We start from the raw sequence: 14606 nt of genomic DNA, 5'->3' as shown, positions 1-14606 counted from the left end.
AGCAGACACCAACTAGAATCCCATCTTGTGCTTCAACTGTTAGAACATTGATCCATAAGAATTCAAGATCATGTTCTTAATTGTCAATGACTTGGAAACAGGTGATTTGTTGACATAGAATGTTACTCTCCCATTCGTTCTGCCCATTCAGTCCTTCCTAAATATGTTATAATTAAGGTTAAGATTTAGTCATGGGTTTTTTTTTAGTAAAAGTCATGGACAGGTCACGGGCAATAAATAAAAATTCATGGCCTATGACCTATCCATAGCTTTTACTAAAAATACCCCTGACTAAATCTTAGCTGCTCCTGGGGCTCCGGGGCGCTGTTGCTCTGGGTGGCCCAGGGCACCGTTGCTCTGGGGGTTCCGGGGGACCAACAGCTGGCCCCTGCTCCAGTGACAGGGGCTAACTGCCCGTTTGTATGCTGCTCCAAGGCTCCAAGGGACCATTGCTCCAATGTCCTCCGGGGCAGCCCCCAGGGCCACATCTGCTCTGGGATCGCTGCTCTGTAGCCACCCGCAAGACCACTGCTGTTCTGACACCCCCTGGAGCGAGCTGCCCCAGGCCGCCCCAGCAGTGGCTGGTGTGGCTGGCCCTGGGGCTACTCCCGCAGCAGCTGTCCGAGGGCCACCCCAGCAATGGCCAGTGCGGGTGGCCCTGGGGCACTCCATTGCAGCTGCAGAAGTCACGGAGGTCCCAGAAAGTCATGGCATCCATTACTTCTGTGACAGACTTGCAGCCTCAGTTATAATCACTGATTTTCGCATTCCAATCATGCAAATCTTCCCATCAGGTTTTAGTACTAACAGTTAGGTTGAATTTATGCTTATAAGTGAACTATTCCAATTCCTCTTGTTTATTATCCAGGTTCCAAGCACTGGTGTATAGACAATTATAAGAATTTCTTTTCAGATCCCATGTTGTCTTCATTAATTTTGTTCTCAACATCCTGATTTTGTGCTAAATCATGCTAATTTCTTCCGTCATTTCACTCTCCTTTTGTGTTGTTAGTTTAATATGCTCTTGACTAGTCTAGCCAGCCTGTGCCCTAGAAGATTGTTTTTCTTTCTACTGAGATGGAGGCCATCCACATTATACAGCCCCTCTCCCCGTAGAAGGTATACAACACCAAACCCAAAACCAAAGCCCTTACATTACTTACCTAGTCAGTGTTCACTTCCAGAAGCTTCTGCCTTCTGTCTTTCTTCACTTACAAGGCAGGAAATATCTCCGAGGCGATCACTTGGACTTTCTTCTCCTTCAGCACCCTTCTGAGTTCCTTAAAGTCATCTATAATCTGTAAAATGCCCTGTGAAGCAGTGTCATTAGTGCTGATATGCACTGTCATCAGTGGATTATTATCTTATTATCTATTATTCAGTCTTAGAGTTACATCTCGTTTCTTGGCTCCGGGAAGAGTGTACGCCAGCCATCCTGTTGTCCACCTGTCCTTTGCAGAATGTTCTTTCCATTCTTCTTAGTACAGCATCCCCAATAAGGATCATCTTTCTTCCTCTTTTGTGGGCATGCTTGTAGGTTGGGCTGAGAAGCCATCCTCGAGTATGTCCTGTACACCTCTCCATTCCATTTGACCAGCTGGATCTTCAGAGATATTTTCTTTAGTTTCCATGCCAAGAACATGATAATGATAGGATTCTCCTAGCTGTGTGGAATTCTTTCTGGTCCTCTTCTCTCTGGTGGTCACAGCCTACCCATCCACATCTGCCTCCAGCCATGTAGAATGCCACCTGGTTCTCTTGCCTCTGGTGATTATGAACTACCAAGTCTCCTCTCTGGTTTGATTTCTGGCTTCAGGCAGGAAAGAACACATGGCCTATTCATTGCAGGTCACAATCACTGTTCCATCACTGGCCATCATGGTATTGAGTGTAGAACTGTACATAGAATGAAAACCTTACACATTCCCTCTATAAACTCCCTCTGAAACGCTACTGATTGCTGCTCCTGTTCTCCTACTCAGGAGTTAGCCAGGCAAATGACTTGTATGTCAGGCCTTGCTGTTCAGTTCCCCTCCCTCATTAACATGAAGGAATTACCCTCTGGGACTGATCAAACACTGGATCTGTTCAAGGACCCAAGGGTCCCAGCCACATAGCCCTCCTCTCACTAAGGCACAAACAGACCTGACTCACCCAGACTGTTCAGGGGCCCACAGTCAAGCCACATGACTTTGCCAGAAAATAAATGAACAAAAAGACAGACCAAACACAAACCCTCACCAAGTCCCTTTACCTCCAAGAACAGGATCTGCAGCTACTCTCTCTGAAACTCCATTTGCCACTCCTGTTTGCCACCACTCTGGCCCTTTTATGCATCATGAAGGGGAGCAGGTCTCAAGTTTTCACCCATATTTAATAAAAAAAATTACTTTGGATTGGGAATTTTAGAAGGTGGGTGATTTTTGAGGGGTGAAGGGGAGGAGGGTCTTTTAAAAAGCATTGAGGTAAGGCAATGCAATATGCTTCTCAGGAAACAGTGGTAATTTCCAATTTGATGGGAAAGAAATTTGGCATGCCTCACGCTAATTCATATACAAGTTTATTGCCTACAGGGAGTTGACCAGAAGTTTCACACTATCTAGATGATTAATTACTCCACAGCAACCTGGGGTATAAATGTACCTTGCAGTAGTCTGCCACATATTGTCTGTGTTGATCCTGTTGCTGCATTAGGCAACTTTTAGTGCATGGCAGCAGAGTCCACACAGACAATTAGTAGACAGCAGGCTAGTACAAAGTCAATTTGCAACCCAGCTTGCCAAACGTTAACTATTTATTTAGATAAGCCATAGGTTTCTCTCCATTTCTCAACATCCTTCCTTGAGCCATTCATTAAAACAATTGACACCAGGGCTTCTCTTTCTATCAACTGGCCTCACGTTAATGCTTTGTCAGAGCTCAGGACTTCAAGGAAGAGGCCTTTAATAATACCTCAGTTCATAAGTTATAAACTTTCAAAATATCTGGATAATTAAAGCCCAGAAATAATTACTTGTGAAGAAGTGTTTTGGTATGTTTAGACGTATATAATTATTTCATATTCTTCAGAACAAATGTCGGTAATTAAACACTGCTATGATTACTCACTTGAATGTAAATGAAAATTAACACATGGAGAATTTAAATGTTGTATTTTATGCAGGTATTTAATAAAATTAAGCAATTTAGCTTAACCAGTTAATTTGTAGCTCTTAAAACTAACCATGGAGTGCATTGAAGCCAATCACACACAAATTTGATGCTAGACAAAATTATATTAAAAACTTGCTTCTTTGAATTTTAAAATATTAATTGGAATTGTTCCCCAAGACTTCACTTACAATAAGCTCACCTCTCCCGCTCAAGAAGCCTTGTTTTTGTATACTATTTTTTGGAATTTGGCACAGTGGTTTGGGATGGTTTTAAAACTATTCAAAGTGTCATGTCCATTGTTAGCTCAAAGGTTCCAGCCATGCATAAGAATGCCTAACAACAACTCAGACTTCAGACCTTAAACTACAATGCTGCTTAAATGTTTAATTTTACATTCTGAAGTCTCATCCTTCCAGACTCCCTATCCCAGCCCCCCCAACCCCACTACCAGTCTCCCCATATCGTTCCCTGTTTCTTTGAACAGCTATTCCCAGTCCTTCCTCACTGCAACTCCCCAGCACCTTGCCCCAGTCTCCTTGTCCAGCCCATCCCAGTTCTCTTACACACTCATCAAATTCTCTCTCTCCCTGCCCCCAGCCTCCAGCTACCTGACCCCCTGCTCACATACCTGGCATGGAAAATTTCAGCCCAAATGGTTAAAGTTTGGCAAAGTTATGGGCAACTGAAAATAAGATCTTATAATGGGAAATGTTGGGCAAATTTACCAGCCAAGCTAGAAGCTCCTATAGCTAGAACTGAAAGTTAAAAATGAACCTAGATCCAGGTGAAATCTTAATAAAATAAAAGTACTTTATCATCATCCTATACAGCTTAAAGTGTGCTATGAGCTTTACAGATCAAAAGGAAGACAGGATCCTTCTTCTGGGGGTACTTGCAATCAAATTTTAGACATGATACAATGAGTGAGAACAACAAACTGTAGTTGGGCAATAAACAGGAAAAGAATGCTGGGGATCTGGTCAAGGGTCCAGACTAGAAAGGGAGGATAAGCAGGAACAGACAACCCCGAATTCTCTCTAGCCATAGAGCACAGTTGCAAGATGGGCTGTGATGGTAGTATAAAGCTTCCCCACACTATATTACCAATATTATGACCTACATAGACTACATAATATGGGCAAGAGAGTAGTTCAAACTTGAGTCAGTCCTAGGTTGACCATATTTCCCTATGCTGAATACAAGACACCTGGTAAAATTACTCATGTTCAAGCGAGTTCAACGGCAATCAATCAGAGCGATTTAGTACAAACGTTCAAATTAACATCAAGTTGACAGAGCCCATGTTAAAAAGAAATACTGTGTAGTTGGATTCTTTTTATTTACCATCTTATCTTTAGTGCTTTAGAGTTCACATGAGGAGAGGTAACACACACACACACACCCATACACCTCTCTCACACAGGGCAGGGGTGACTGACTGACCGGACCTTCCCTGCCTGGCGCTCTCCACCCTCCATGGCTGGCTGGGTCCCTGGGATGGACCCGCTTCTCCTGGTTCCTGGTGCCGTGTCTTCCCAAGGCATCACTTGGTGGGGGAGCACGCAGGGTCACATACCTCCCTCCCCAGATTTCTGCCAGGGTTCACACCAGAAGGTGGCCACCAGCAGCCTTTTGGCACTGTGCGGGAGGGAAGGGATGGGAGCTGCTTCCAGCCGCAGGAGAGAAGGGGCCGGGGAAGGGATGACCTGGCCTGTGTCTTTGCAGAGCTCATCTCTTACCCCCCACCTCCTGTGGCTGGAAGCAGCTTGTCCCTTCCTGCCCACACAGTGCCGAAAGGCGGCTAACACCTCCATGCTGCTGCTGGCCCCTGATATAACCCAGTTGCCTCCTGTCCCCCGGCTACAGCGTGGGCAGGAAGGGGTTAAGCCCTAAGGATGCACTGTGCACAAGGGCCCAGGGAACATGACTGCAGGGGCTTCAGGGAACCCGGCCAGAGAGCTGGCTCAGCAGGGGAGAGTGCCAAGCAGACGGAGCAGCCACACACTCCCTGGGGGGAAGAACGAAGGGAGGTGGTGGTGAAGAGGGTGCTAAGCCCCTGCCCGGGGGGGGGGGGGGAGGGCTACTGTGGAGCCTGCTGGGTCAGAGTTCAAACAGGCTGGAAATCACTTCCTCCCCCATCACTCCAGAGCTTAGCTGAGGGATGGAGAGGTTTCCCCATGCCAGCACTGTGTGGGGCTTTGGCACATGCAGGGCTTGGCTCCTCCTGGCTAGTGTCCCAGGCCAGAGGGTCTTGGGCTTTCCCAGGGCTCCGGCCCAGCCATAGGCAGTGGGGGAAGGAAGGAGCCTACTGGCCAGGCTGTTGGTCAGCTGAGCACTCTGATAAGGGGCTGGTTCTCTGCACAGCGCTGGAAGCGGGATGCACCCTGCCAGGGGGGATATGGAGGAGCAGTGGGGCTGTGAGGGGTGAAGGGGCAAAGCAAGGAGAGGACAGTGAAAGGGGGGAGCACGTAAAGGGCTGATGGGTGGGCAGCAGAGGTGACACATAACCGGCTTCTGCCTGGTGCCTGACCGCACACACCAGACACCACAGCTCGCAGCACGCAATCAATGCCAGCAGAAATGGGATGGGGGATGCGGCCCTGCTGGCCGAGAATTTGCACGCAGCGGGGGCTGCGCTGATGGACCAGCAGAGGGAGTGGCCGGCCTGCACGCTGCGGCCACTGGATCCCCCCACTCGCCGCTGGTGGGCAGATGGCTGGTGAGCAGGGATCCGGCCAGCACCAGGACTTGCCAGTACTGAGGGGGGAGGAGGGAGACAGAAAATATGGGACAATTTGCCTCTTTTTAAGAAAAAGTCGTGACACCTACAGGAGGGCTTAAATACGGGACTGTCCCTTTAAAAAGGGACATCTGGTCACCTCAGTTCAAATCTTGGCCTCTCAACCGATTCATGCAATAAATGCATCATCATTAACGCAAATACAAGATATGACTTTAAAATTCACAATAATATTGCACCATAAAGCATCCTTTTTGCTTCCAGCACATTTATTCTGGATGCTAAAGTAAAAAGAAGAATTCTAAATAGTACACCCTTTAGGAAATTTACCATAATTGGCTTAACACACTTCCCATCCCCTTCCCCCCATCTCAAAGGCCATAATCCTGGTCTGTCCAGTTCCTCTGACTTTAACCTCTGGAGTCAAAACCTTTACTAGTAAAAGCTTCTAATAAGAAGACATACCCCTAACAGATTAAAAAAACCTTTGGGTAATGTGCTGTCATGTCACAAGACTTTTAAAAGTGAATGCAGAGCCCAAAGAGCTCCTAGACTTGTACTACTCTACCTTAATTTGGCCCAACAAGATCCATTACATAAGTGGATTCAGCTGCTCTCAGATTCTTTCATTGCTAGGTGGCTACTGTGGCACAGAATTCAACCATCCACTAAGATGATCTAACTCATTTTTCAAAGACTAGTTGAAATAGTAAGACAATAATGACTCTGTATCACAACCAGCTTGGACTTGAGTTGAGTGAATAATCTAGAGGTGAATGGCTCATGTCATATTACCATTTCTGTCAACCATCCAGCTGACTTCTTTTTAGAATATAAATACTCTCTAACTCATTGTTTACCCAAAGTTCTCTGTAATAAACCTGAGTTGATCTCAGGTGGGCAAGTATATTCAGAAATTCCCTCATGTGCTGGAACTCTTCTTCTTATCATGCCAATGCTATTTAACAATTTGAACCCAGAGTTGCAAAAATCTTGCACCTTACCTTCACTACTCCATTTTCATGCATGGTGATGCAGTTATTGGGATCCTCTGAAAGTTGGTACAAGGCCTGAGCAGTAGCTCGGTGAACTGAAGTGTCATTTGATTTCAAGTAACGTACTAAAGGAGCCACAGCTTTGGTTTCTCCAAAGGCAATTCTGTTACTTCCCCACATACAACAGCGAGAAATGGCCTCTGCTAAATGACGCCTTAATTTGTCATTGTTCTGGGCAGAAAAAAAAAGAATCCATTAAATATCTTTCTTAAATAAGTAGGAGAACCATATTTCCAAGTAGTTTAAGGGCAGCCACAATTTCAAAAGAAAGAAAGAAAGAAAGAAAGAAAGAAAGAAAGAAAGAAAGAAAGAAAGAAAGAAAGAAAGAAAGAAAGAAAGAAAGAAATCTCAATTTATGAAGAATCTTGCATGAGTGCAGTAGAGTTGACAGCTTTATACTGTTCTGTGCTTAACGGATGCTATATATTTTCAAAGATTCAGTGTATAGGCTGGTTGGAAATTAGGCAAAATTAGTGTTAAAATCTGTATGAAAAGCCACAGCTTGGAATGTGGCTCCATCACTAAGATTCTGATAAGGATTTCTCTGTGTTGTTCAAATATACTGCTGTTTCCCTTCCTACTTGTTCCTCCCAGAGGACAGCTGCTACATAGAGAGGCACCCTTATCCCCTTTGTACTACTTGCAAGGAATACTAAAAAGGGGTTCATGCTGCAAAGCAGCTGTAGTATTAGTCACAGAGTGACTTCATAGCCAGTCTACATTCTGAAGTGGGAAAAGAGTCTATATCCCTTTTCCACAACTGCTGTAGAACTCACCACTCATGCCATGCTCTTTCGCTTCGGGTTTGATACAAGGACTGGAATCAAATGGCTAATTAAATTTGTATAGATGGTTGGATATTACAGAAAGATGTCACTTACTGTGTTTGCTAGTTTGGACAACAGAGGGACGACGCCATGATCTGTTATAACAGCTAAATTCTCTTCATCTTTGGCTATGTTGGTAATAGCAGCACATACACTTGCTAAAACTTCTTTATTCTCGGATTTTAGCAAATTGACAATCAGTTCCAAGCCACCAACAAAGGAGCGAACCATTTCTCCAGCATCCTATGTGAAAACCAAAATAAATGTTATTTTTAAATGACCAACCTGCATTTGATACAAATATTAAAAAATATATTAAAATTGACATTATGACCTAGATATTCAAAACACTGCAACTGTCATTAGGTTGCTTTTACTAAGAGTTACAGTTAATTCAGAATCCACAGGGTCTCCTTGCTGCATATTAAGGCTAGACTATTTTACAGGCAGTCTAAAATACTTTCATATTTCACATTAGACCTGACAGCTCAAGACAAGGGACATTATTATCCATTGATTCACACAGTGTAAATGAACTTTCAGTTCTTCTCCAACAGAGATTATACTAGCCATGTTAGTGAATGTGAGACATGATCCTGGTGCACTAGGAGCACCTGATGAAGCAGCTGGGCATTTTCTGGGATGTCCTAACTAGGACTGGAAATGAAAATGCAAAATCAAAATCAAACTAAACAATATACCAGTGTGACTCTGTAGAACTACGACTGAAAAATACTATTTATTTATTAATCAATTCAGTTTACCAAGCAAATATTTATATATTAATATGTAAAACAGAAAACTAGCAGTTTTGGTGCAGTGTGATTAAATTAATGCATATGGAATTCTTCTTAGGAATTTGCCTCCCGCAAAAAGGAACTGGCAGTTATGTAACAATGTGACACGCATAGTACTTTATAGACCCTTAAAAGAGCATATAATGTAAATCAAACAGTCTTGTTTAAAGACAAATTCTTGACTAGTTAAACTACAAAATCATTGACCAATGCTATATCCCAGAGACCATGCTGATGCGTTGTACTTCATTGAGCTGAAATGTTTGAAAGAAAATATATCCATATTTTCTTTGGTACAAGCATGTGATCACTTCATACAATCTATTTTTTAGTTTTTCTAGCCATCTATGGTCAGAAACAATGCCAGGATAAGAGAGTATCTGCTAACTGATTATTCTAAAATTGTGAAAAGAAATGTGACTTGATTTTGTGAGAAAAACAGCCTGAGAGAAAGAGAGAGAGAGATTATGAAAAAAATGGAAAGAGGCTGATATAAAATATGTGGGTGAGAATGCTAAAAATAAATGGGACCCTAGAATATTAAATTGAGGTTACTTTCCAGTAACTGGAGGTTCTTCAAGATGTATGGTCCCTATTTGTATTCCACAAGTGGGTTTGCATGTGCACCAACTGCTTGCCCCAGAGCTTTTAGTAAGTCTGCACATGTGCAATTGTTCTCATGCTCTGAACCAAAGGTATAAAGGAGCAGTGTGAACCAACTCCACTCCAGTTCCTTTTCAGTTCCGTGTATCTGGTCATGGTCTGCAGCAGAGGTGATGGAGGGTGGGTAGTGGAATACATACAGATAGGGATTGCACATCTTGGAGAAGCTCCAGTTACAGGTAAGTAAACTCCATTTCTTCTTCAAGTGATGGTCCCTATGTGTATTCCAAACATGTGAGATTAGTAAGTGATTGTCAAACAGGAGATGGGTGTGAGGATGCAGATGGTATGGATGTTTGCCATCCGCACTGTTGTACCTGCAGAAGTCTGGACCAATGTGTAATGTGTTGTAAAGATGTGTATGGAGCTCTAGGTAACCACCAGACATATATCTAGTAAGGGTATGTCACACAAAGATGCTGCAGAGGTTCCTTGCACTCTGGTAGAAGGAGTCTCACCCCTTTTGGGTGGGGGGATATAAGATAGCCGGTAACAAAGGATGATGCAGCCAGAGATTTATTTAGAAAGTCTCTGTGCAGATAGACCTTGACCCCTTGATCAAAAGTGATGAAAAGTCTAGGTGTTTTTCTAATTGTTTTTGTTCTCTGTAGATAAAACATCAGTGCCTGTCAGACATCTACAGAGTGAAGCAGTTTGTCCTCATTAGAGACATGAGGTTTCGGAAATAATACCAGTAAATGGATGGTTTGATTAATCTAAGAACATAAGAACAGCCATACTGGGTCAGACCAAAGGTCCATCTAGCCCAGTATCCTGTCTTCCGACAATGGCCAATGCCAGGTGTCCCAGAGGAAATGAACAGAACAGGTAATCATTAAGTGATCCATCCTCTGTCGCCCATTCCCAGCATCTGGCAAACAGAGGCTAGGGATACTTCATTCTCTCCGGGATGCTCCATGGGGTGGGGAGAACTAAGCTAACTATACTAATTATAAAACTACACTAGCACACTAAGTCTAAACTACTAAAAACTACTAAAACTATTTACAAATTGTATTTAAAGATATTAAAGTAGAGGAAAATCAAGGCGACACAAAGAATTCTGACTCAGGCCATGCAGCAGATAAGAAAGAACTGGAGACGTGTTGGTCTGCACTGCCCTTTATGCCCTTGGTTTGGAGTATGAGGAGAACAACTGCAGACTACTTACTAAAGATCAACAGACTCAGGCGTATGGTGCACATGCATACCCATGTGTGGAACACACATAGGGACTATCACTTCAAGAAGCAGCAAGATTTCTTGATAGGAAATCCTTCTTCTCCCTGGAAACTTTAAAATTACTGCCCAAAGACCATCAGATGACTGGTCACAATGGAATATTTCAATCTGGAAATTCATTCTCTAAGATTATTATGTTCCCCACTAGTACTAATGGACAGATCTAGGGTAGGACATGGAAGGGAAGAGTAACAGCTTTGTGAAACGTTTCCTCTTAAAAAGTATACTGTAGGGTGAGGACTCCAAGAGGTGGAGAAGCAGAAGGATGGTGGATGGTCACTGTCTCACCTCAACTTGCAAGGATACTTCTGGAAAAGTTAATGCTGAACATGTCTGTATTATCCTACTCTGCTTCCTGCTCTGCCTGCTACAGTTATATCCCCTTGAAGTGAAGGACTGGGCCTCCCTGCAAATGCCTCTGCCTCTATTGATGGTTCAAATTCTATGGGATTTCCCTGCATGTTTCTGAAGGGCAAAGCTCTTTTATGAAGATGGGGTAACCTCCCCCTGCCCTACCCACTGATGTAAAGATGTGTAAAAATCTCTAAAAGTTAAAATTCAGATTTTCCAGGCCCATACATGGAAACTATAGCTCTACATGTCCAATATCTACTATGGTAAGAATATATATTCTGCTTTTTGTAAAGGTGGAATTAGATTGGTGGTATGCTAGCATATAAACAACCCAGTAGTAAGGAAGAGAGCTTAGTCTTGGGAATCCATTGTGAAACCAGCTAAACACAGGGATAGAACCTTCTATTAGTAATGAAAAGCAGAGGGAAACTGCAGAAACCACATGTCAGGAAAGTTTCCCATATGTGATTGTGGGTGTAGTTTGCTGGTCTGTGAAAGAAAAAAAGAAAAGCAGAGAAGCAGGAAATCAGGATAATAATGAGAAGAAAGAAGTAGAGCTGAGAGTTTGTAGATCTGGTATGTCATACTCTGCTCTTTACAAGACCTTTTGAAAAGATTTTCTTGCAAAGATATTTAAATTCAAATTCAATCTTTTAGTGTCATTTAACATAACCATATACCTTGCTTACTACATTAAGTTTCAACTTGAATTTGTGTTTATTGACACATATAGGTATCTACTGTATGCAAATGCCACATTTATTTTAGATGTTTTTATATGAGTATATTTGTGTTAATGAGATAGATCTTCATACTATTAGTACACCTCTACCCCGATATAACGTGACCCGATATAACGTGAATTCAGATATAACGCAGTAAAGCAGCGCTCGGGGGAGGGGGGGGAGGGAGGGCGCGGCTGTGCACTCCAGCGGATCAAAGCAAGTTCGATATAACACAGTTTCACCTATAACGCAGTAAGATTTTTTGACTCCCGAGGACAGCGTTATATCGGGGTAGAGGTGTATTTCTTTTACCAAAGTCTTCAGTTGTTTGTGTTCTTCTCAGACTCCCATTTAATGTTTAAGTAGCCTAGGGCAGTTATGTCTACAAATTGCTTTCATAACAAAACAAACGAAAAAACAATCATATATGGCTTCAGAGATCTCCTTTGTACTCAATTTTCTTTCTGAATTAGGAATAAAACATATAACCTTTCTGCTATATAATGAAAGTGCACCTTTTAAACTAATCAACACATGACCTTTTTGTGAGTTAAACCCCAAAGGTTTGTCATTGCCAAATGCTAGTGTGTGAGGCTTTAATATATACTAGTAATCCTAAAATCTTACTATAGAAATGTAAATGATATTGTTTCTAAATCTTGGCTCAACAGTTAGTTTGCTATTGGGGAATAATAAGATTCTGACATTAAACATGGAGAGGAGAGTGTCACTTTTCAAGCCTAAGGCTAAACTACTAACTTTGTACATATAAGATATAATAAGCCTTTATATACTACAAAATTCTAATGTATTAAACATATTTAGGTTCACTATTTAGACTTGTTATTTTCTTTTTGATAAGTTACATATGGAGTTATTCAAAAAAATATAAACTTTTAGTGTTGTTTTGAAAAGCTTAGAAAGCATCTCACTGTATAGTTATACTACAAAACAATGCCAACATTTGGATACAGGGGAAAATGTATTTGAGTGAATTTATCACATTAATTCTGGTACTCATTCAACAACTTTTACTCATCAAGTGGTACTTCACTTCCTGAATAGTCCTCATGAAGTAAGAATTATTCATTGAGGGTAAGGCAGAAAGAATACTGCCTTGTAAGGATAATGCTAAACAACACACTTCATACATTAAAAAATTAATATTATTCATTCTCATTGACAATAAATAAACTAAACATATTTTTCCCTGTAAAGTCCTACTGGTATGTTTTGATAAATTGTGGATGCTTCCTGTTTATAAGGTAAAAATTGTATATTGGGCTGGACAAACCAAGAGGCCAAATGCTGAGGTTTCTATAGCAGAAATCAAAAAGTAGAATGGACAAAAAGTTATTACCAAGTTAACAAGAAGTACCTTCAAATTATTATTACACTGACATTTGAAATGTAATATTTAAATCTTAAATGAAAAACAGGAGAAAACCTATAAAAATAGGATAGGCTGTTAAACTTTTTTTTTTTTTTAATTGTAAGAAGTAGACCAGAAGGCCAAAATAATTCGTACATTCTCATATATTTTTTCCCCTAGCTACAGGGTAGCAAAACCTGTGTCCTCAGAATTCTCACTATTTATGACTTACGATCATAAACAAACAGGTAAAACAAAAATCTGGCAGGTTTTCAGAGGACAAGAGCCCTGTTTGTTATGCTAAGAGAAGTTGCAGCCTATTGCCTTCTAATCACACATTTGATTTGTACATCTTACTGATCCTCTCAAACACCACCTGAGCAAAATGTAGTGAACTTTTCTTTCATTAATTTTTATTTTCACATACTTCTACACTTCTGGCTCCTGATAGAAGCAGAAATACTGTCTGAAAGCCTCATCTTAAAGAATGTGTTCCCTAATTGGGAACACTAATTACAGAAGTATTGTAATATTTCTAGCTTAATTTTCAGAAAATACAGATTTGGAAAACATCTGAATGTTGGGGTTCTTATGCCAAGTTCTCTGGCCCCTTTTGAGGTTTTCCCATTACCATATTATACCTAATTTTGGGGTAGTGATTTCCATTGAGAAAACAAAGCTCATCATCTCTAAATTGAGACATAAAGTACTTGTCCAGGCATTAATACAAAACATTCTTTTGAAACCAGATTCTTCTCTCATTTCTTCTAAAGAGTCCATTGCTCTTCTTATTTGAAAACTAAATAGTGCACTGCAAAAACACATTGTGTTTATCTTTAAAAATATTTCATTTTACAGATAAAAGTTTCTCCACTAAAATCAGTAGTATTTTACATTTAGAACATCTTACAAAGCTTAAGATGTCAAAGCTAATTTGTCAACTCTGATGGCTTTTGCCCAAAAATGTGATGGTATGGTTGTTCAAATAAACTTTAATTATCAAGTCATCTTTATACTACCTTTCCTCTAATGGAAACTGTCCATTTTTACTCTCCATTGCCAATTCCATAATTTAGCATATTAAAGCACAACACAATTTATAAACTTCAAAATTCTGACCTTAGTTTTAAAAAATACAATACATATTATTTTCCATCTATGAATGTTCTTAGATAACTAACAAAACAGGCACAATACTCTACTTCTGTTGTTTAGTGAAAAGAGGGAGTATGGTATTTACATAAGGAAATGTCTATTCATTGTTCATATTACAAGCAAATCTTGCCCCTCCTCCAAAGCTGAGAAAGTTTCCATCATTGCAGAATTGGTAAGGCAAATCCTGCCCCTGCCTCAGAAGTTGTGAAGGTTCCCAGGGTTGCAGAACTGTTGAGTTTCCATCTCACAAGGTGGGACAGGTTTCCAGTAGGTTGCCCAGCTCCGCCAGTGCACAAGGTATTGAGGGGAGCAGGGCTGGGTAGTGGCATTGATGCTACACAGATTTTCCTGTCCTTCTAACCCCACTGAGGTTGCAAAGACTACTGCAGCCTCAGAGTTGCAATAGTGGCTGTGAAGTGGCTTTACTGCTACTCTTTGGCCTGGGAGGGCAGATTACTTCTCTGACTCTTCCTGGAGCAATCATCAAACAACCAAATACTTTGGCTATGTGTTGCTGCCCATA

General features: G+C 41.4%; 1 protein-coding gene across 4 annotated transcripts in view; it reads right to left on the bottom strand.

Moving 5' to 3' along the window:
• ODAD2 (outer dynein arm docking complex subunit 2) overlaps positions 1 to 14606 on the bottom strand; it is a 184304-nt gene that overhangs the window by 42730 nt on the left and 126968 nt on the right. For all 4 annotated transcript variants that reach the window (XM_005290932.5, XM_065586859.1, XM_065586860.1 and 1 more), the window contains 2 exons: positions 7830 to 8018; positions 6898 to 7119 (listed from right to left, as the gene is read on the bottom strand). In XM_005290932.5, coding sequence (XP_005290989.2) covers positions 6898 to 7119; positions 7830 to 8018 — 411 coding nt within the window. The remainder of the gene's footprint in view (positions 1 to 6897; positions 7120 to 7829; positions 8019 to 14606) is intronic.

The sequence above is a fragment of the Chrysemys picta genome, chromosome 2 (assembly GCF_011386835.1).
Source record: "Chrysemys picta bellii isolate R12L10 chromosome 2, ASM1138683v2, whole genome shotgun sequence".
Classification (NCBI taxonomy): Eukaryota; Metazoa; Chordata; order Testudines; family Emydidae; genus Chrysemys; species Chrysemys picta.
This window is presented reverse-complemented; position numbering and strand designations above follow the sequence as displayed.